Source organism: Cucurbita pepo, chromosome 8, assembly GCF_057944985.1.
Source record: "Cucurbita pepo subsp. pepo isolate OVF chromosome 8, ASM5794498v1, whole genome shotgun sequence".
NCBI classification, from domain to species: domain Eukaryota; kingdom Viridiplantae; phylum Streptophyta; class Magnoliopsida; order Cucurbitales; family Cucurbitaceae; genus Cucurbita; species Cucurbita pepo.
In genome coordinates this window covers 11,275,423-11,295,619 of record NC_141805.1, presented here as the reverse complement: position 1 = coordinate 11,295,619, position 20,197 = coordinate 11,275,423, and the positions used below count along the sequence as shown (strand labels likewise).

Below are 20,197 nucleotides of genomic sequence, written 5' to 3'. Positions count from 1 at the left end.
CATATTAGGCCCAAAAAAGGCAGAGTTTCTCGTTTTCCACGTATTGAGCCCAGTCGGATTACCATTGTACCTCGAAGCAGACCAGATTCAAGGTTTGGTGTTCGAGTTCGCACACCAGTTCCATGGAGAAGGCTTCTTTATTTCACGCTATGGTCCAGCTTCAGTAAGGAAGACGATCTGCGAGTCGAAGAAAATCAAGCTGTTATAACTAGAAGGGAGAAAGGGGGAAGAAATTCGAGGTACCGTTTCATTGTTTTGACTCGGTTGTATGATTTGAATTTAACAACGTTTTGTCATTATTAGGGTTTAGAATTTTTGGTTTTTGAGTCTGTTTTGATGTCGGGGAACGGTGAACAAATCGACCTCAACTCTGAAGTTGATCTGGGAGCTCGAGAGTTTGAAGCCCATGGGATTGATCTTTCGCATCCTGTTACCGTTTCCGTAAACGAGCAAAGCAATGGTGAAAATCGCTCGGGAGAGACGGGAGAGGATGAGGCCATTCAAGATCAAGAGACCAACAGCTTTGGAGAAGGGCTTTGTGGGTTGGATAAAGGCGAGACCGACGGAAATGTGGGAAATGAAGCAGTCGATGTTGAATTTGTGCAGCGAAGATCTATAGATGATGTCAAGGGAACGGAAATGGACCCTCCCGCAAGGAAGGGTGAAGCATCATCTATGGAAATAAATGATTTATCAGAGTTGGAAATGGAATCTAGCAAGAGGAAACATACCTCAGAGAAAGTTGAAGCTGTGTGTAGGGATGAGATAATTGTTGACGACAACGAGGTGGTGAATGCTGATGGGTCACTAAATGCTTCGCCAAGTGACGCTTTAGCTTGTTGTGAAGCGAAAAGCCAGGTTGGAGAGGGACTTGCATCATTGAATGAGTCTACAGAAGGTGGAGCCTACGACAATGCTACGGCTGGGGATGGATCAATAATTTCTGTTGGTATTGAGTATAATGTTGAAAGCCAGGAAGAAGGGGTTAGCACAATGCAAGATGAGGATGAAAAAGTTACAGAAAATGAAGAATTGTATGTGAAACCTGATCAGGTCGTGAACGAGGATCTTCGATCCCACAGTGTACTGGACCACGACGGTTGTGTCGATGAACGTGTAAACACAAATCCAGAGGGTCCATTTCACCACGAGGATGTCGATGGTTCGGGTTCTCTTCATGATAATTCGTCATCTGGTTCTCCTAAAAGTGCTGAGGATAGAATACGGTCAATTAACAAGCTTGATCAAAAGGCTGAAAATATGACAGAGAGCAATGAAGTACCACCTGAATTAGCCACTGAGGTTAGAACCGTGCCAACATCGGTCTACTCAGAAAATCAGAGTGGGAAAGTTGATGGTGGACAGACAATTGAAAATCCAGCCACTGGCAGTCATATTCCGAAGACAGGGCCTTCAACAGATATAGATGAGTCAAAGTTGTTTGACATTGTTGTTGAAGTGGACCCACATGTTAGCATGGATGAAGATGATATGTCTGATGACGACAGTGAAGACACAGTTGTGAAGTTCAATGTCCACGATCTAGTATGGAGCAGAGTACCGAGCCATCCCTGGTGGCCTGGGCAGATATGTGATCCAGCAGCTTCATCGAAAAAAGCCATGAAATATTTCAAAACAGGCAAATATCTGGTAGCTTTTTTTGGGGATCATACATTTGCATGGAAAGAAGCAGTGATGATAAAACCGTTTTCAGAATATTTTTCGGAGTTGCAAAAGCAAAGTAATTCAGGAAGTTTTCACGACGCAATTGATTGTGCTCTGGAAGAGTTCTCCAGACGAGTTGAGTTTAGCCTTGCCTGCCCTTGTCTATCAGAAGAATTATATTCCAAACTTCAAACTCAAACTCTCGCTAACGGAGGAATCCGCAAGAAGTTGAGTAAAAGAGTTGGTGGGGACAGCTCTCTTACTGCATCATCTTTTGATCCAATGAAGCTTATTAACTTTGTTAAGAAAGTAGCCATGTCACCTTATGCTGAAGCTGACAAGTTAGAGGTGGTTCGTGCCGAGGCCCAGTTGATGGCATTGAGTCGGTGGAAGGGCTACTCTGAACTGTCCAAGTACGATAAACACAGTGCAGCGTTCAACGATACTGATCACATTTTGGATGTGAAAAACGATGACCAAAGTGACTCGATGTTGGATGTAGCTATAGACATTAAAGATGATGAAGTGGCCAAAAGCAGGAAGGGAAGTTTGAAAATTCAAGACATTTCAGGTGGAAAGTGCAAGCGTAAATCTGAGGATTTAAAAGACTCTAGTAAAAAGGGTTCTAATTCGACGTCCAAGAAGCCCCGTCGTAGCGGGAAGAAAGAACTGGGATCTAAAGAGGATGCTGACAATGAATTGAATTTTCCTGTTTCAAGTACAAAAGATGAGGTAGTAAGTTGTAACAACACAGCTATCAACAGTCCAATAACAAATGTTGAATCTGGGAAGACTAATCAAGGTTTTAGAGTTGGAGATCGCATACGAAAGGTTGCTTACAAATTGAACGAGTTGAATCCGATACTGAAGCACGATGATGGATTATCTCAAAAATCTGTTTCCAAGACGAGACGAGGCAGAAAGCGTAAGGTACCACACTCAACAGCTCTTGTATACAGATAATCCTATTAAAGGGTTCTATAGCAGTTCTTTTTTTGGCTGGTATAAACCCATTAAAGGATTTGGCTTTTTGGATACTTTTTTCTCAGAATTTAGAATTTTCGTTTGCATGATCCTAACACGTCCAGAAGCGCAGGGGAGTTCGGAACTAGTTTCCGGTGTGAAGACTGGAAATAAGTCGACAAAGACAAGGAAAAGGAGAAAGGTTTCAGCCCCTATAGAAACATCTGACTCTGAATTTATTAAGGACGCTTATTGGACTGATAGGTTAATCCAGGGCATTGCTGAAGATGAAGTAACTTTTGAGAATCAAAACGAAACTGAAGAAGGCCACATTCAGACTCCAAGTGAAACGGTTATCCCTACTGAACTTGTTGAACCAGATTCAGAAACTTGTGTGGAGGATCCATCTCCCACTGCTCTGATTTTAACCTTTATCGACTTCGATTCCGTTCCTTCTGAAACAAGTTTGAACGACATATTTAGAAAATATGGACCTCTGTACGAGTCAAAGACAGAAGTAATAAAGAAAAGTAAACAAGCCAAAGTTGTTTTCAAGCGAACTTCCGATGCCGAAACAGCTTTCAGTAGTTCTGGGAAACACAGCATTTTTGGAATGACCCATGTTAGTTACCGACTCAAGTTCTTGGCTCCGAGCAAAGTTTCATCACGTCGGACAAGGAGAGGCAGAAAAGAAGTGAAATCTTAAGAACAAAACGCTTCTTGGCTGCCTAAATATTCAGGTTTGAAACAGGTCTGTGCTACTTTCACTTTTAACTGATGTCTGTTGTTCAATTCATATCGATAATTTGACTGGGTAGAGTTAACTTGCAAACAAATAGGACATGGCTGATACTTTTTTCAGAGTATTGTTAGTAGAGATACTTGGATTAGTCTGTACATGGTAGTTTTTTCCTTATGTAAAAGGGCATATTGGAGTGAAATTATGCCCTCATGTACTGCCTTCTTGGTTTTAATTGTAGGACCTTAAATGTTGTATTTCTGAATCATGGATTGTTCTTTAAGGTAATGTGTTTTAATTTAATATGTTCCCTAATCAACTAAGTTTTACTGGCTAATTGGGTTTGTTCGATTTGAAAATCGTTCATACATCAATTCTAAGCATGGTAATATTTATTTTTTATTAACTACTACAAAATTATCATTCAATTACACCATTCTGTGAAATAAGAAATGTTTAGTTCAGCAAAATGGTTAAAAGAGGAACATCTACAGTACTATTCATGAACTAACAGGGTTCAAATATACCAACCATTTTTGGGTTCCGCATGGTGTGAAACTAACGTAACCAAACACCTCTTCAATCTTTCAAAACTGTTGTTCCCCAAGCTCACAAGCACAACGAACACGATGATACCAACTCAAATCACTGGTCACTCTGGTTCCCAAAGCTATCAGAAGCATTGAGAACACGATGATACCCAACTCAAATCACTGGTCTATCTTGTTCACAAAGCTCACAAGCATGACGAACACGAGGATCCCAACTTGAATCACTGGTCAATCTCGTTCCCAAAACCCACAAGCAGTTGACGACATACGACAATACCAACTCAGATCACTCAACGTCTCCATGTAATTGGTATCGGATGCTCAAATGCAGCACAACAGAACTTCACATTCCACCAGAAACCCCAGATCTGGGATATCAACAGGAAACACTGGACCAGACGGACACACCTGGACAAGCCACAACATTAGAACTGTTTGTTTTAAGAACGGTCTGCTTAGATGGCAAGATGGGTCTTACTTGATCCATATCTGAGGCCGCAGCTGAGACAGAGAGATCCTCAGTTAGAGATGATAAGTTCTTTGTCAACAACAGTTACCGAAGTTAAATGAGCAGTGAGAGGAGAATACTTTTTGAGTTTTCAGAAGAAGGTGGGAAGCTTTCCTTTGAACATTATCAGATAATATTCACAAGCCGAGAATACTTTAGAACAGTTATACTCTTTAGGTGAGTTGATACCAAACCATATTCATGATTCCGACTTACCTTCTGCAAGAGCATACAGTTGGCTTCATAATGAATTCTTTCCACGGTATTACATTGAACCCTCTTGAACAAATTCTCTTATCACATTCAAGGATCCTCTGAAATGGAAGTATACCATGAACATCAGGTCCCGAAGTTTTGTAATCCGTTAAGTTCTCCATCAGTATCCGCTGATGTCGTTTCGTTTGCATTACTTCCTGCTTCATTTTTACTTCCTGCTTCATTTTCTAGGCTCATCTTTTCCCTCGTAGCAATTGAAATCGCGCATACATCTGAATTATGCATATCAGTATTTGATCCATCACAACCAAGCTCCTTGACTTCTTGGTCGAGTTCATTCGTTTTGGACATCTTAGTTGCAGTGGTTTTATGAGATTTCAAATTCAAATTAGGCTGACTAACAGCACGAGTTGTGCTCTTGGGCAACACTGTAACAGGTTGAAGCTTTGAAGGCTTGGTCTTATTTTGGCCTCCAATTCCGCTGAGATTTCCAGCTCCAATCTTAGTCGTGCCACCAGGTACAGACACATTAGATTTCATGATAGAAGTTTTCCCCTGTGAAATGCAGTCATGAAAACGTATTAAAAAAATATTCAATTCTAAAATTTTGAAAAATTAAAAACATAAAATGGTATTTCCCATTTTGATAACCATTTGGTTGCTTTTTGAATATTGGGTCTACAAATAAAGTAGTCTCAGAAACTTGATACAATAAAACACAAAACTTACCCCATCAAAGTACCCGATTTTAGGTGATGGCAATCGAAGGCCCGAAGGCTTTATTGAGCCAGTAGTTTGAGTATGGGATCCAACAGCAGGGTTACTTCCATCATGAGATGCATCGCTGTCTACGGAGATTCTTTTACTCGAAATTGAGTGAAGGCTGGCTCTTGAGCTATAAGATTGAAGTTCATGAGTGGAATTTGATGACAACTCTGTCGACCACTCACTTTTAGAGCTAGCAGATGATATTCCTGAAGAATGCTTACTTTGAGATATCGAGTAGGAAGGGAGACGAGAATTCCCAATACGAGTCTTGACCTTAGGTGCAACTCGCGATTGTGTTTTCTGGGTGCTACCAGAGGAAGGTGAAGCCTTACAATCTGTTTTTATCCTTGCATCTTTGGAGGAAGATTTACCGACCTTGTTAGATGAACTTATAGAAACTTCAGAGGAAGTCTTTTGCTCTCTCGTGCCGGCAGTTGGAAGTCGGGAAAGCTTGTGTGTAGCAGATCTAAGACTAACTGAATCCTGCCCATCTGCAATTCGCATGAGAAAATTCAGAATAGATAGATACAAGAATCCCAGTTCAAAGAACAAATTTAGCCAAGTTAAATTCAAGTTTTAGTTACCTGCAGATCCTGCACCACTCGTAGTACTATCATTCACAGTGGCGGCAAGTGAAGGCCTCTTGGACAACGTTGAGTTTGAAGGAAGCTTGCCCATTGCCTTCAGTTGCTTCAAAAGTAAGAATATTTTCTTTTTTCAGAAGCAGCAAAAAATATGTGGGGCAAATAAGTACAAAATGGACGATCAAGAAATGACATCGCTATTAGACATGCATATGCTAATGTATAGTCAGGTGTTGTACACTCGCCTTCCTTGGCCACCAGTCACTACAAGCTAACGAACACTGTGAACTTTAACACAAATTTCAGACTACTGGAATATAATGTAATCCAGTCAAAACAGCTAGAAATAATATTGCCAGTGTCTCAGTTAATGCAACTAACCATGCTCTGGTTTAATAGCCACAGAAGCCAAGAGATATTTGAATGACATAAGATCAGTTATAAAAAAAACTTAGGCTTATACTTCACCTGTGCCTCGCGTGGTTGTGAAGAATTCTGCTTAGTGGTTCTCCCAGGTCCTTGCAACCCATCACTTTGCTTACTGGACGCAGACCCGTCCTTTATCTGAAATGTTACACTGGAACATTATGGTTTGAATACGTAAAAAAAGGTTTAAATCTAATTTTGACCTTTGTACTTCTACATTTATTTTATTTTGATATATACTCAAATGTTCTATTCTAATCCTTAAGCTGAGCATAAAGATCTTTTTTGGTCCCTGAAAATAAAAATTTTCTAAGCTCTTAAGTGAATTTTCGGATGACAGTGTTTTAACCACCACCTATATAAGGTGTGTTTTCATTTCTGAGAACCAGTGAACCAAAATTTCAGTTAAATGCTAGACAAATATCTAATGGCAAGGGCCCAAAGGAACTGTGTATGAAAATCCAAGCATCAAAATACAACTTTTGAAAGGATAAGGAACAAAGAAAAAATTGCTGTGAAACACCAAAAGGATTGAAAAATTCATTTAACTTGCCTTATTTTGTGAAGTAAGATCAAGCCGTCCTGGAGCTGAAAATAATGAGTAATGTCAGATTCAGTTTTGATGAGATACAAAAGATACTATAAAAGATTCATAAATCTTGCTAAACCCACAACGAAATCTCTCCTGCAGAATTAATGAATAATTACTCGAAAATTGCAACAGACAGATTAGCATGGAGCAAAAAGAAAAGAAAAGACAAGGTCCAAACGAACAAAACAAAACACAGATGTGAATTGCCATTGGGGAGGGAAGAAGGTGAAAAATCTCTCAGCTGTCGCAAAATAGTCGAGGAAAATATAAAGAAGTGAAAATATTTATGTTCTGTAATCTGGTCCGCATGAATCTTTCCATCTAATACATAGAAGGTGGCAATTTGATATAGGACGCAAGTAGCTCCATGTTTTAATAAGAAAAGGTGGTTCTGAGCAGTAACCATATCAAAACTCAAGTACCGCTCCCATTATGAAGTTGGGTTATTGAGAATGGGCTTCTCATTGTATCTAGATAAAACTATCCCAAAAAAAAAAAAAAAAAAAATCATTAAACTAAAATTTTTGTGTTTGAAGTTACTCACAAGGCAGTTTTAGTGCTCCCTGTCGCCCGGATTCAACTTTAATCCTCGAGTTAGATTTCCCAATTGTTCTACTAGATTTCTGAATTGAAGCCCTAACATCTTCGAATAAATTGCCCTCAATGCTTTCCAATGGCATAATTTCACTACCCAATGTAGAAATTGAATCTGAAGATTTCAGAACATCTTCTGGAATTATGGGTAATACACGTTTTTCATGCCTGCCCACTGGTGCAATCATGCTAGTTAACTCTTCAGGATCCAAAAACCCTGAAATACAAGAAGTTATGTATGTAAGAGGAATACTGGGACAAAACTAATGTCACATTCCAAATGCAAATAAAAGAATACCTGCACCAGTTAAGAAAGCACTATCCCATGCTAAACTCTTACGCAAGTTATATTTCCCATTTCTTTCGATCCTTTCCGGTTCGGAAGATGGGAGTAATTGAGGTTCATCCTCTCTCTGTTCGAAGCCATCTTTTCTTTCCTCTATTCTGTTAGAATCCACAGTCTCTAATCGTTCAAAATTGTCCTGTTCCTCATCCTCCTTTGCAAAGCCTACACAGAACCGAAGTCCAATACAATCATCAAAACTTCAAGATTCTCAAACATTATGTAAAATCAAAACTAGAAAAACAATACAAAGCTTCCACACATGAACAACAGGGTTAATTTTCAACCAAATAAAAAAGTGAAAGCGACTGCTGCCAATTGAGTTGAAAAAACGAAAAGAAAATGAAACATCCGAGAAAAAAAAACCACAGAACAAAAATCGAACACGAGTAGCTCAATACATAGAACAAGCGGGAAAAGGATAAAATCATCAGTAAAAGTAAGATTCACAACACAATGAAACAGAACGAGACTGAAATGAGAACGGCCGGAGCGGACCTAAAGAATTGGCGTCATGGAAGTCGCAGGAAGGAGAAGAGATTAGCAAATCGTCCTCGGAAGCGAAATCGATGAGGCTGAGACGGCTAAAACGGCGATCATGATCAGTATATACGGCGTCCATGAGACAGATCTGGAAGAAGCGCGGAAGAGGTGAGGAACTGTCCGACTCGGATTGAATGATTTGAAAAATCGAAGGCGGAGAGAGAGGGGCGGGAGGTTTAGGAGAGGGAAAAAGGGGTTCTGATCTTTTCTTGTATTTGTATTTGTTTGTTTGAAATTGGTGGAAGTGGCGGTTTAAAATTAGAAATTAAAAAAGAAAAAACACGGCTCACTAATAATATTTTCATAATATTTTCCACAAATTCATTGAAATTAAGTTTTTAAATTTACTAAAATACGTATTGTTTCAATTAAATTATTGTCGATTCTACTTCAACTATATTTTAAGTCTAAAAGGAAAACAATTTAAATCCTTAAATTTTTTATATAAAAGATTAATTTCCTTTTTATTGTAATTTTGAATTTTTGTGGATTTAGAAAATATAATTTAATTGTAACAATTATAAATTGTTAAGACATATTTATTTAATTCTATAATCAATTTTAATTTGTTAAGACTTGAAAATATACTAAAACCTGAATTGCAAATGATTTTGAAAATAAATTAATCAAAGTTTTCATAATAAAAAAATATATAATGGAATTATAATTTTCAGGTTAATTCTGAATCAACTGCTCAGATCAACTGCTATATTATAATCAACTGCTCAGATCAACTGCTATATTATCCTTTTCCAGGTGAAAGTATAATCAACTGCTATATTATCCTTTTCCAGGTTTCCTTTCACGCTTCCCCTCGAGGCTTTAAAACAGGCTTTAAAACTAAAACGCGCTTTAAAGCCTTGAGAGGGAAGCCCAAAAGAGAAAGCCCACAAGGAGAATTCATAGCTAACCTGAACACCAACCAATCAAGAACTCAACATAGCTATAGTTTGAGCAAAATGGTTGTAATTCAAAAATGCCAAAAGTTGTCAAAATTCAGAGTGCAAAAAGAGAGCAATAACTACATCATAGTCCAAAATATCCAATAATCAATATCTGAAAGTACTCTAAAATTATCCATAGAAAACTGTAAGAAGATAACAAACAAGCTCTGCCAAACAAATTTAAGACCTTGGCTTCTCCTTCTTCTCCTTGAAAAGGGCAAGGAGAGAAACACCAGAGACCTTCACGACCTTGAATCGAACACCGGGAATATCTCCGACGGCATGTCCTTTACGACCGAATCCAGCAATCAACACTTCGTCCTGCAATCACAGTTTCCATATCAGTTTTAAGCTCTTTTCATCTCATTGGGTCTTTCTTTTTCGAATCTTATCTTATCTTATACTGGAAGGGGGCAATAGCATAAGATCAGACTTACATTTTCCTCGATGTAATTGAGGCAACCATCATTGGGTACAAAGGCAGCGATCTTCTTTCCATTTTTGATGAGTTGGACTCTGGCACATTTTCTAATGGCAGAGTTAGGCTGCTTAGCTTCAATACCTCTGTGATCAGAATAGCATTGCTTATTTAGATACCAAACATTAACATAGCGAAATAAAATTAAAAAAATTATTCAAAAGCAGTTTACATCGGAGAGAACCTGCATAAATTTATCCATTAGGTTACTAAATTTAAGATCTCTATATACAGTCTGAAGTTACCAAAACTAAAATCATTCGACCAACAATAAAATCAACCAAGTGACACAATTTTCTGGTTGTATAGAATCCATATTGATAAAATCACACAATGCAAACTAACAAACGAAATTACAATGTACAATCGAGGTAGTGGAACATATTGCTAGCCATGACATTAAACATATTATTTCTCAAGTAAACAGTACGTTTGATGTCTTACATCTTTTCCAAAACAATGCCTTTCGCATGAGAAGACCCGGCAAATGGCTTCTTCCATTCATTGCCAAGGTGAGACTTCTTATAGGCTTTGTCAGCCCACCTTTGCCTTCTACGGTGGGACTTCAGCTTGCGTCCCGCTCCCATACCGCGAGTCTTCCTGTTGGGTAAGATTGTCAAAAAAATACCAATCAATCAAAACCAGGTACAAAAATCACAACCTGATATTCGCCTGGAATTATCCAAAGTGCTATAATATTTCTCGCGAGTTCATCTTAACTCGCGCTTGCTCATTCAAATTCGATGGCATTACAAAAATCAACTGAATTTCAAATCAGATGAAGAACTCCAACAAGCGTTTGTTCAAAACTAAAAGCAGAAAACGTCCTCACAATCATTCACTCCTTCGCATACAAACGTAGTTGAAAAATCCACAAAAGAAAATCCAACTCATTGGAATAAAAATCACAAATAAGTTCAAAACTTATATAAATCGAATATTCGTATGCAAAGCAAAAGATGGTGAAGCAAGTAAATCATTTCAAAACCGATACAAATCAAGTAGCCATAACAAAACTCAATCCACAAACCAAGCATCCCTTCTTCACGACATCATTTTCCGTTATCTCAGAATATTTTCAAAGCATTGTTTCAAAAACCTCTCAAGGCGAACAATCTTACCCCATGTTTGCAGAAAGAACGGGTTCTTCGACTTCGGCGAGGGTTTCGGAAGTTGAAGATGGAAGAGCTGCGCACCAAAACCCTAGGCTTCAGGAAGAAACTCGTGCACGAATGAACTCTAATATATGGAGCACATGGTTCGGGCCGATAGTTGCAACTTCAGCCCATTAAACAATTTGGGCCCCCACCAATGAAATTTTGTCTTTGAGCCCAAACAATAGCGAGTTTGAACTGTCTTTTTACATAATTACCCTTCATATGATCGTATTTATACGAAGTTGCCCCTCTTAGTCTTAAATATATATTTCATATTTCATTATTTTAGTCTTAAATATACCTGAAAAAAAAATGCTATCAAAATTTAAAGTGAATTTGAAAATAATTATACATTTTAATAATTAATCAAAAGAAAAAAACCTGTAAAATCGTGGTTATTTCCTTTTTTATGTATATTATATTTAAGTTTAATTTTTAAATATAAATTATATAAATTAAAATTTAAGCTAAATTAATAAAAATAACTTATTAATAAAAATGTATGTAAGGCCAACACGACTCTCCATAATAGTATCATGTGGGACTTTCATTATCCAACACCTCCCCTCGAACAAAGCACGCCTCCCCTTAATCGAGGCTCAACTCCTTTGGAGTCTTAGTAGCACGTCTCCCCTTAATCGAGACTCGACTCCTTTGGAGTCTTAGTAGTATGCCTCCCCTTAATCGAGGCTCGACTCCTTTGGAGTCTTAGTCATTTTTTACTGCTTTCGTACCTTTCGAGCAGGCTTGATTCCTTTTCCTTTTTGGAGTCCTTTGTTCGATATTTCAATCTATTGGCACGACTAAGTTTAGGGCATGGCTCTGATACCATGTTAGACGAACACGACTCTTCACAATAGTATGATATTGTCCATTTTGAGCATAAGCTCTCGGCTTTGCTCTGGGCTTCCCAAAAGGCCTCAAATCAATAGAGAGAGTATTTTTTATTTATAAACCCATAAGAGTATTCTTTATTTATAAATCCATGATCATTCTCTAAATTAGTCGAGACGGGACTTTTATCATCCAAAATGTATTACTGTATTACGGGTAATTTAAGCATTCATCGTAATACAAGCATTCATATTTTCTATGTGCACTGCAAAAGATGCAAAGAAAAAAGATATTGAAAAGTAAAGTGGGGCATTGCCCAATTCTAGCCTCTGCATACATAGATAGAGAGTGCCCAGAACAGAGTCTTCAAACATAAAACAAACCAAAAGGCAATGGGAAAGTAAAAAACAGAACAGAGGAGACCATAAAACATCCTACTAAACTAACACACATTCATACAAGAATCTTCAGTACTTTACTTGTGGTTTTTTCTCCACAAAACTCCTATCTTCTTCAACATATTTCCGTTCTTCTTCTTCGGCGACTCGTCGTCGAGATCTTCCGAGTACGGTGAGCCTAGAGGATAATTGTTCTCCAATGAAACTATTCTATCAACAAGCTTCCCATTGTTGCCGGTTGACAGTATAGCAGCTGCAGCCTCAGCTGCTTTCCTCCACTGGTCTGTTTGCACCTTTAGCCTCCTTAGCTCAGCCTCCATTTCGGCATTCGCAGCCTGTGCAGCATCCAACTGCTCGGCGGCTCGCGCCGCTCTTTGGCCATTTTTATCTGCTTCTTGCTCTGCAGCTTTGGTTGTTTCTGCCGAAGTGGCTGCTTCATCGTTGATTCTATTCATTTCCATTTCTATGTTTTGGATCTTGTTTTTAAGTGCATTGTTTTCCTCGGATGTACTTTGCAATTCTGTCTCCTTATCCAACAGTTTGGTCTTTAACTCCGCCATGTCGGCCTCCAGCTTCTTTAGCTCCATTGCTATTTCAGAGTCCTTGTTTACCTCCACGACACTGCACAATTGAGTTTCTTTTTCCTTAAGGTCTTCTCTCAATTGTTCAATGTCTTTTCTGGCTTCCTTGAGTTCTGCATCCAATTCTTCCTCTTTCTGACATGACTCTACCTTCATTTGTTCCACAAGTTCATGAGCAATTCTAATTTGCATTGCTGTACGAACTGATTCCTCTTCAAACCTTGTCTCAGCTGCACTTAATGCAGATTTTGATTTATCGGCTTCCAATCTCATAGCGGCAAGCTCAGTCTTAATGTCATTGATTTCATTCGTACTGCCGGTGATTGAATCTGAGCCTTTGTGAGTCTTGTTGCTGATATGACCCTCCAATGATTGAATTTGAGCTTTTGATTGCTCCAATTCTAATGACAAAGAGTTGTAGGCTTCAACGGCTTTGATTCCATCTGATTGAAGCTTTTCCACAGCTGCTTTGGCTGTTTCGAATTGATTTTGGCTTTTCCTTGCTATGTTGAGGGCTTGAGCTTCAGATTCTCTGCAGTAACTAAGCTCGTTTTTCAGTTTTTCAACAAGGGAGAGAGTCTCTGAGAACTGTGTTCTTAAATAATCCATCTCAACTTGTGCAGACTCGGCAAGCTTACTTCGAGTTTCATCGGATTCAGACACCATGTTCAGCTGGACCTTGAGCCTCTGAACTTCATTCATGGCGGACGCCAATGCAGCAGCATCCATTGCGTGCTGCTTCTGAACAGCTTCGAGCTCGGATTCCCATGCTCGATCTCGATCTTGAGAAAGTTTGTGCAGTTCTTGAACACGATCTTCCTCAGAAGCTGAGAGATCAAGCACCTGCTGTTGGGATTCTTCAAACTTTGCAGACATATCTGATAGTTGTTTCTTTGCTTCTTCGGCTTCCAGTTGGGCTTGCTTTTTGTGTGATTCAGATGCGCTCAGTTGCTCACTTGTTTTCTTCAGCTCCTCTTGGAGTTGAGAAATCCGTGATTCCAATTCAACCACTTTACTGGACCCTTTACTCTAAAGTGAGAAAAATGTTACCAATATTGAACAAAGCAAAATTATAAGTTCATGAACTTATAAAAAATGTATAACATGTCCTTATACTTTCAATTGCATCCAATAAGTTACTAGATTTTTGTTTCGTATCCAATAGATCTTGACTTTTTCGATATTTTTTTAATTTCATAGGCTTAATAGTCACTCATTTGAAAATAGAGTTGCGGGCAGACATTGAAAATAAAAGTTTTAAGACAAAACTTTTAACATAACTGATGTGAATCTCTATATAGTTAGTCGTAAAATGTAAAACAAGTACCTCAGCGGCCAGACATCGTGGTGACTTGCGGTCAGTCACTACCCTTGGACTTCTCTCTTTAGGTGTCTTGCTAGCAGCAAGTGGAGAAGTGGAAACGGAATCAGGATCTGTGGCTGGAGTCTTAAGTTGACGAGCGGTTCGGGGTGTTCTGGGAGATTTTCTTTGAGTTACCTCTGAGGAGCTAGCTCTGCAATCCAATTCAAACAACTGTAAGATCTAGCCATAATATTAGTTCAACTCTTTAAGCCCCTTTGATAACTTTCTGATTTCTACCAATAAATTTTCTTGTTTTGTTACTTTTTACCTGAATTTTAAGAACAAGTTTAAGTTTCAAAAAAAGTACAAGAAAAGGGTTCTAAAAAATGGGTTCAAACAGATTAGGAAAATCATTCACACACACAAGGTTCAACAATTGCCTCCTCAAAACTATGATGATGCATACAAACTACCATATCAACTACATTCCATATTCCCATTTGCATTTCCAGCAATGAAAAGAACAATTCTAAAAATCATATGCTTTCAAACACCTTTAGTATATACTAAATTAATGTATCTATGTGCTACTAGTCTTATTCATCTTCTTCTTACCCTCTCCCTCTTTTTGCAATCACCAACTTGAAAAATCAAAACTGAGAATTACCATCTAACCCAACAAAAAAACAAAAAAAAATCAGCCAGTACATCGACAATTTGGCGTAGCTACATACAAGCAGAGAGTCTAAGATGCTTCTTGAACAGTTTATATGTATGCATATCTGTTTGCACGTAACTCAACCCTTCTTACAAGACATCCACCTGACCCTACTACATTTTTGTTCTTAGACCATGTTGGATCTTGAAAAAAAAACATACATAACAAGATTACAGTTAGAAACAAACAGAGCTCAAGAATGAAAGCGGGGAGTTCTGCTCTAGTTTGTGGGGAGCCAAAAGATGAACAAAAGAAAACCGTTTGATTAAGCAATTCAAAAACTAAAGATAATCTTACTTTGCCTTTGGGGTCTGCATGCTTGTGTGTTTCCTTTAGAAAAATAATCAAGCAGGTAATAAAATAATTGAGTTCTAGAGTCGTCTGACCCACAGTACCTGAAACAGCAGAGAGAATCTTGACTGAGAAATAAACAGAAAATGGAGGACAATATATGTTTGTACAAAAATCATTCACAAAGGATAGCAACCTTACTACCATAGATCAACATCAGTACCAAACTTAACAAAAAAAGACAACACACAATACAATCCCTTCAAAGAAACCCCAAAAATCTAACCCCACTACAACCAACAAAAGCCAAACCATAGCATAATTTTACTTCAACCTTTTTTCAAATAATAAAGTAAATGAAAAACTGCAAGAAAGAAAAGCATATATTTATCATTATGCTACAAAACATATTTCAGACTTTTTACCCTCTACTTTCTCCCTTTTGCTCCTCCTTTTTGCCCTACAGTGACCAAATGGACCCCTGAAATTCATCCAAAAGAATTATGACATGAAATTACTGTATTTTATGAAGTGTATTACGCACAGATTTTCAGAGGAAGATTATCAGTACTTAGAGTTTGTAATTTCCAGAATCACTCAGAAATGGAAAAACACATACTCACTTTAGGATATGTATTCGATTTTGAGAAAAGCAGTATTTCTCTTTCAGTAAATGTCATTTCGTCAACAGTGGATCCTAAAAAGTAGATTGAATAAAAAACACACATCCGAGGAAGAAGCAAAAACATTAATGGTGAATGGTGAAGAAGTGCTTTCAGAGTCTCCAAGTTGGGTAAACAAACTGAAAATCCAGACGAAAAAGGAGCTCAGAAGCTTCAAACGCATTGAACTCACAGATCTGAGAATATAAAGCATTCAACATTCAAAAAAATAAGAAGCAGAAACACAACATCAAACTTGCCAGCGAGGAATAATAGGCTTCCAGGGAAAAAACAAGCAAAGATTCAAACAGTTTTGCATCATCAAAAGCAAACCTATCCGAAAAACACGATGATAACTTCCAAAAATACACAATATTAAGCAATACTCGGATGCAACACCAAGCGAACTCAGATCTTTCAGCAACTAGAACAGAAAACCAAGAGAGCATAAAACAAAGAAAAAACCAGCATTCTTCTTGCTCGACAGCATTTGACGAAGCGAAATGCGGGACAAAACAGAGTGTTCATAAAATCTTACCCGAAAATGGAAGTCTACCTCTGCTATTCCGCTTGAAATGAGATAAACCTGGTATTTTTCCCTCTTGAACTTAAGATTGAAGAGGAAGTGCGAAAATGAGAAGTGGTGAAGAAAGCACTAGTTCTTCTTCTTCTTCTTCTTCTTCGTCGTCTTCTTCTTCTTCTTCTTCAGCTGGTTGTGAGCTCAGTTCCCGAGTTTCTTTCAATTTCTATTTCTCGCTCTTCAAAAGTCTGTTACGTGGGTGCATTTTTATTCGTAACACGCGCTTCATGTTTCACGCGCGTTTTCACCCTCCAATCACATGTTCTTTTCAGCCCTTTTCCAATGGAAAACAACACGCGTCAATATTAATTAATTAACATTCAATTACATTTTCAAGATTTTTAATTTGCATCGAAAAGGTTATTTTATTTATTTTAAAATTATTAAATTATAAATTTCATTGAAAAACTTATATAAACTATAATTATTATTCTTTATAGTTCAATAAAGCCATTAAACACCAAAATCTAACTTCAAAATTATATAATTAATTTCTAATTTTGTGACAAAGTTTGTAATTTCATCATTTAAAAATCATTTATTTCAAATTTTTAGACAAAAATATTATTTTTTATTAAATAACAGTTTTCTTTTTTCAACTTTATGTATTAAATTTTAACAAATTTAAAAACTCATTAAATCTTAATAATATTTTATATGACAATAATTTAGCCGTTGTACAGTAAATTCCTATTGTTACATATTAAAATGAAAAACTTTGGTAGATTGCTACGTATCAAAGTTTATAAATTAAATCGTTGTTACAATAAAAATACTGAATTTGTGTTTTTAACCTAGTTATTTTTTTTTTCTTAATAAATTTTTAAAATAAAATGGATAATTGATTATAGATATAGCCATAAATTTAGGATTAAAACAAAATAGTTGGTTGGTTAAGATGTAGGATATTTGACTATGGATACTCAGCGTAATTTAAAGATAAATGTGGGTGGGTCAATAAAACACGTGGTGGGTAGACATAATTTATTTTTTAATTAATCTCTTAGATTGTTCTTATATATTATTTGTTCAAAGAGTTGGTATATTTTGACTCATAAATGATTGAGTTATAAATAATATTGAAAACTTAAATTTCTACTTTACCATATATATATTATTTTATTTACCAACGATAACGACTCGAAATTTTCTACTTAATTTAAGGTATCTACTGTATACGTATCATAAACATTGAAAGTGGAAATACTTCATTTCCATAAAAATTTATACTTAATTTTAGGTATCTACTGTATACATATCATAAACGAAGGTGGAAATACTTCGTTTAAATCCCATAAAACGTAATATTTATCTTAAAACACAGCCATAAACTTACGTGTTTAGAAAACATCCGACACAATAAAAAGCTAAATAAAATAAATAAACGTTTAAATTAAAAACATTTTATTCTAGCCCAAGTAAAATAAATATCACTACCCTATGCATGTACCGTCGTCTCGAGTTGCAATGTCGTCGTCCGCCGTACATGAATGTTTTGTCGTAACCTGAAATATGTAGTAGCACGTGACTTGAGTATTTAAAGAAGTAACACATGACTTGAGTATTTAAATAAATACTCAGCAAGTGACCCCACTCTTAGGGGTTAAATGAAGAACATGCGAATTGTTAGACTTATATTTAAAGAAGTAACACATAACTTGAGTATTTAAAGAAATACTTAGCAAGTGACATCACTCTTTAAATGCAAGAACATGCAAATGCAATGACTGGACTTATCATTTAAATCCATTTTCGGTCCCTTGAGAAGAAAGTTGGCCCCATTTTCGCTTGACAAGAAAGTTCTCTATCTATGCTCGCATGTATGGCCTGTGTATAAAGTATATGGTACACATGTTTACAGAGAGGTTTTTGTGTTACCTCCTAGCTTCAGGTAAGTCAATCTTATGGTAACCAACGGAGGTTTTAGTGTTACCTCCTAGCTTCGGAGGTTTTAGTGTTGCCTCCATCGAGTGGCACCCGAAACAAATTAATGATAAACTTAAAGATCAATTATTTTATTTAATAGTATTAAACTCCAATTATCATAATATTAATTATTCTACATTATTTTATTTTATTTAATGTAAATATAGTTTAACTCATCAATATTTACCATAAACTTGGTAAGGTGAGACTAAATTTTGTAATTATTTATTAATTTTAGTTTAATTGTAAAATTAACAAAGTGTTTATTTAATTACTATATATATATATATATACCGTATATATTAGTTTTTAAGTTTAAAACTAATTCTAAATTTAATTTGAATTGGAAGTTTAAAGTTTTCCCACATGGGCATTAAAACTGCCCCACATGGGGGCGGAAGCGACGGTTCCGGCGGAGGCACGGTGGACCTGGGAAGCCGTACAGTAAAACCACCGTAACATGGCGGCCATTTTATTGTTGCCAGAAGGGAAATGGAATTTTGCGGTGGCTGTCAATTATTGTTTGTCTCTACATCAATCGACATAAATCAAACTCCTTTCCCTTGCCTGCTACTAGTGGGCGCTTTTATAACTCTCTTATTTTTTAAAAATTATATATATATATATATATATATAGATATACTGTAAAAAAAATTAAAAAAAAATTGTTTCTATTTTTAGATGGACAATTTAAAGATTAAAAGACGATTTATTTTTTCCCCAAAAATAGAGCCAAGGCTAAAATGGTAAATTTGACCAGAAATATTACTGAAAACAGAAGCAAAATATCAGGAGATATTAAAGTTAATAAATTACTTTTGTAACCTCAACAAAATTGAAAGGTTAAATTCACAACAGTTATGATCAGAAGGGTATATAAATAAATTTCCAACCTAAAAATCCGAGTTACATTAATTTCATCTCAATTTTCTTTTTTTACATTCCAAATTAAAAAAATAAAAAATAAATCCTATATCTCACAACTACCAAATGGTCTAGACCCCTAAAAAGATGGATTCCATCCAGATAAGCCATGGCAGTAGCAGGGTTTGCAGGCTCGAGAATAGGAAAATAACAGAAAATTAAAATAAAATAAAAAATAAAAAATAATCTCAAAATAAAAAAATAAAAAAATAAAAAAACAATATTTTTTTCATCACATCCCCACCAAAACATAAACGGCGTAAATAATTCCAGGAAGGTATCCCAAAAATGTGAGCACCAAATCAATCCAAAATTCTACCTGCAAATTTTATACAACAAAATTAATTAATTAATTAATTAATTAAAATGTTGTTCGAACGAACATAGATCAGATGGATCGATCAAGATATCAGAAGTTTGAATTCGGATCAAATTCCGGAACGAATTGAATCGAGAGAGGGAGAGGAAATTACCCCAATGCCATAGCGGAGGAAGACGCCGAGGGGAGGGATGAAGATAGCGATAAGAACTTCTACGAAGGTGGCTGAGCCCATTCGCTTTGGGATTCGTTCGCCTTGCATTTTCACGTAGCCCTTATCTAATAGCCGCCGCGAGCCCAGACCTCTTCATCGCCCCCCTTTTAAAACCTCTTCCTAATTTCTAGCACCTCCCTTTTTACCTTTTTATCCTTTAATTATTTCTTATCATTTTTACACTAAATTATTAAAATATATAAATTTATTTATTTTTGTTTTAAATTTGATTTGAGACGAATATTAATTTTATAATTCGCGTAATTTTGTCGCTAATTTAAAATTAATGACGTCACTACTTTTCTTACCAATTATTTTTAATTAGTTTTAAATAATTTTATATTTCATCTACATCAACTTATTTAAAAAATGTATT

The 20,197-nt window shown here is 36.5% G+C and overlaps 5 protein-coding genes across 12 annotated transcripts; 1 reads left to right on the top strand and 4 right to left on the bottom strand.

Annotated features, from left to right (window-relative positions):
- Positions 1–57: 57 nt before the first annotated feature.
- Positions 58–3,670, top strand: LOC111799583 (PWWP domain-containing protein 5). Of its 3 annotated transcripts, XM_023682971.2 has the most exons (3): positions 59–239; positions 304–2,595; positions 2,762–3,670. In XM_023682971.2, exons 2-3 carry the CDS (start codon positions 337–339, stop codon positions 3,332–3,334), a joined length of 2,832 nt encoding a protein of 943 aa, XP_023538739.2. In that variant the 5' UTR covers positions 59–239; positions 304–336; the 3' UTR covers positions 3,335–3,670. The 3 variants fall into 3 exon arrangements, with proteins under 3 accessions (XP_023538742.2, XP_023538740.2, XP_023538739.2); XM_023682974.2 differs by having other exon boundaries at positions 58–2,595; positions 2,757–2,910; XM_023682972.2 differs by having other exon boundaries at positions 58–2,595; positions 2,754–2,910.
- Positions 3,671–3,733: 63 nt separating this feature from the next.
- LOC111799585 (uncharacterized) lies at positions 3,734–8,704 on the bottom strand. 5 transcript variants are annotated; one of them, XR_002815864.2, is made up of 10 exons: positions 8,448–8,703; positions 7,905–8,114; positions 7,557–7,823; positions 6,974–7,008; positions 6,463–6,558; positions 5,995–6,100; positions 5,372–5,901; positions 4,643–5,197; positions 4,397–4,419; positions 3,734–4,326 (listed from the first exon to the last, which is right to left on the bottom strand). XR_002815864.2 is itself a non-coding variant. In XM_087126072.1 (8 exons), exons 1-8 carry the CDS (start codon positions 8,569–8,571, stop codon positions 4,766–4,768), a joined length of 1,791 nt encoding a protein of 596 aa, XP_086982198.1. In that variant the 5' UTR covers positions 8,572–8,704; the 3' UTR covers positions 3,734–4,765. The 5 variants fall into 5 exon arrangements, 2 of the variants coding, with proteins under 2 accessions (XP_086982198.1, XP_023538747.2); XR_002815860.2 differs by having other exon boundaries at positions 4,397–5,197; XR_002815863.2 differs by having other exon boundaries at positions 3,734–4,419.
- A 737-nt stretch (positions 8,705–9,441) lies between these two features.
- LOC111799632 (small ribosomal subunit protein uS12) lies at positions 9,442–11,187 on the bottom strand. Its single transcript, XM_023683051.2, has 4 exons — positions 11,036–11,187; positions 10,359–10,514; positions 9,874–10,000; positions 9,442–9,757 (listed from the first exon to the last, which is right to left on the bottom strand). The coding sequence occupies exons 1-4, from the start codon at positions 11,038–11,040 to the stop codon at positions 9,617–9,619; spliced, it is 429 nt and encodes a 142-aa protein (XP_023538819.1). The 5' UTR covers positions 11,041–11,187; the 3' UTR covers positions 9,442–9,616.
- A 1,010-nt stretch (positions 11,188–12,197) lies between these two features.
- Positions 12,198–16,610, bottom strand: LOC111800743 (interactor of constitutive active ROPs 2, chloroplastic). Of its 2 annotated transcripts, XM_023684574.2 has the most exons (5): positions 16,397–16,610; positions 15,622–15,677; positions 15,203–15,300; positions 14,212–14,398; positions 12,198–13,913 (listed from the first exon to the last, which is right to left on the bottom strand). In XM_023684574.2, exons 3-5 carry the CDS (start codon positions 15,220–15,222, stop codon positions 12,381–12,383), a joined length of 1,740 nt encoding a protein of 579 aa, XP_023540342.2. In that variant the 5' UTR covers positions 15,223–15,300; positions 15,622–15,677; positions 16,397–16,610; the 3' UTR covers positions 12,198–12,380. The 2 variants fall into 2 exon arrangements, with proteins under 2 accessions (XP_023540342.2, XP_023540343.2); XM_023684575.2 differs by lacking the exon at positions 15,622–15,677.
- Positions 16,611–19,428: 2,818 nt separating this feature from the next.
- On the bottom strand, positions 19,429–19,952 carry LOC111800968 (Low temperature and salt responsive protein family). Its single transcript, XM_023684906.2, has 2 exons — positions 19,762–19,952; positions 19,429–19,607 (listed from the first exon to the last, which is right to left on the bottom strand). Exons 1-2 carry the CDS (start codon positions 19,867–19,869, stop codon positions 19,521–19,523), a joined length of 195 nt encoding a protein of 64 aa, XP_023540674.1. The 5' UTR covers positions 19,870–19,952; the 3' UTR covers positions 19,429–19,520.
- Between the last annotated feature and the right edge of the window lie 245 nt (positions 19,953–20,197).

Bases quoted from the DNA above. Each gene is read 5' to 3' on its own strand.
- LOC111799585 (XM_023682979.2), bottom strand. From the start codon at position 8,571: ATGGACGCCGTATATACTGATCATGATCGCCGTTTTAGCCGTCTCAGC. The intron at 7,824-7,904 runs GTATTCTTTTAT...CTTGTATTTCAG, and splicing joins TGCTTTCTTAACTGGTGCAG to GGTTTTTGGATCCTGAAGAG. The intron at 6,101-6,462 runs GTGAAGTATAAG...TTACTTTTGAAG, and splicing joins CACAACCACGCGAGGCACAG to CAACTGAAGGCAATGGGCAA.
- LOC111799632 (XM_023683051.2), bottom strand. The intron at 10,001-10,358 runs GTAAGACATCAA...TTCTGATCACAG, and splicing joins GGCATTGTTTTGGAAAAGAT to AGGTATTGAAGCTAAGCAGC. The intron at 9,758-9,873 runs GTAAGTCTGATC...CTGTGATTGCAG, and splicing joins TCAATTACATCGAGGAAAAT to GACGAAGTGTTGATTGCTGG.
- LOC111800743 (XM_023684574.2), bottom strand. From the start codon at position 15,222: ATGCAGACCCCAAAGGCAAA. The intron at 14,399-15,202 runs GTAAGATTATCT...ATTGGATTGCAG, and splicing joins ATGCAGACCCCAAAGGCAAA to AGCTAGCTCCTCAGAGGTAA. The intron at 13,914-14,211 runs GTACTTGTTTTA...TTCTCACTTTAG, and splicing joins CACGATGTCTGGCCGCTGAG to AGTAAAGGGTCCAGTAAAGT.
- LOC111799583 (XM_023682971.2), top strand. From the start codon at position 337: ATGTCGGGGAACGGTGAACAAATCGACCTCAACTCTGAAGTTGATCTG. The intron at 2,596-2,761 runs GTACCACACTCA...CCAGAAGCGCAG, and splicing joins GACGAGGCAGAAAGCGTAAG to GGGAGTTCGGAACTAGTTTC.
- LOC111800968 (XM_023684906.2), bottom strand. From the start codon at position 19,869: ATGCAAGGCGAACGAATCCCAAAGCGAATGGGCTCAGCCACCTTCGTA. The intron at 19,608-19,761 runs GTAATTTCCTCT...TAAAATTTGCAG, and splicing joins TCCTCCGCTATGGCATTGGG to GTAGAATTTTGGATTGATTT.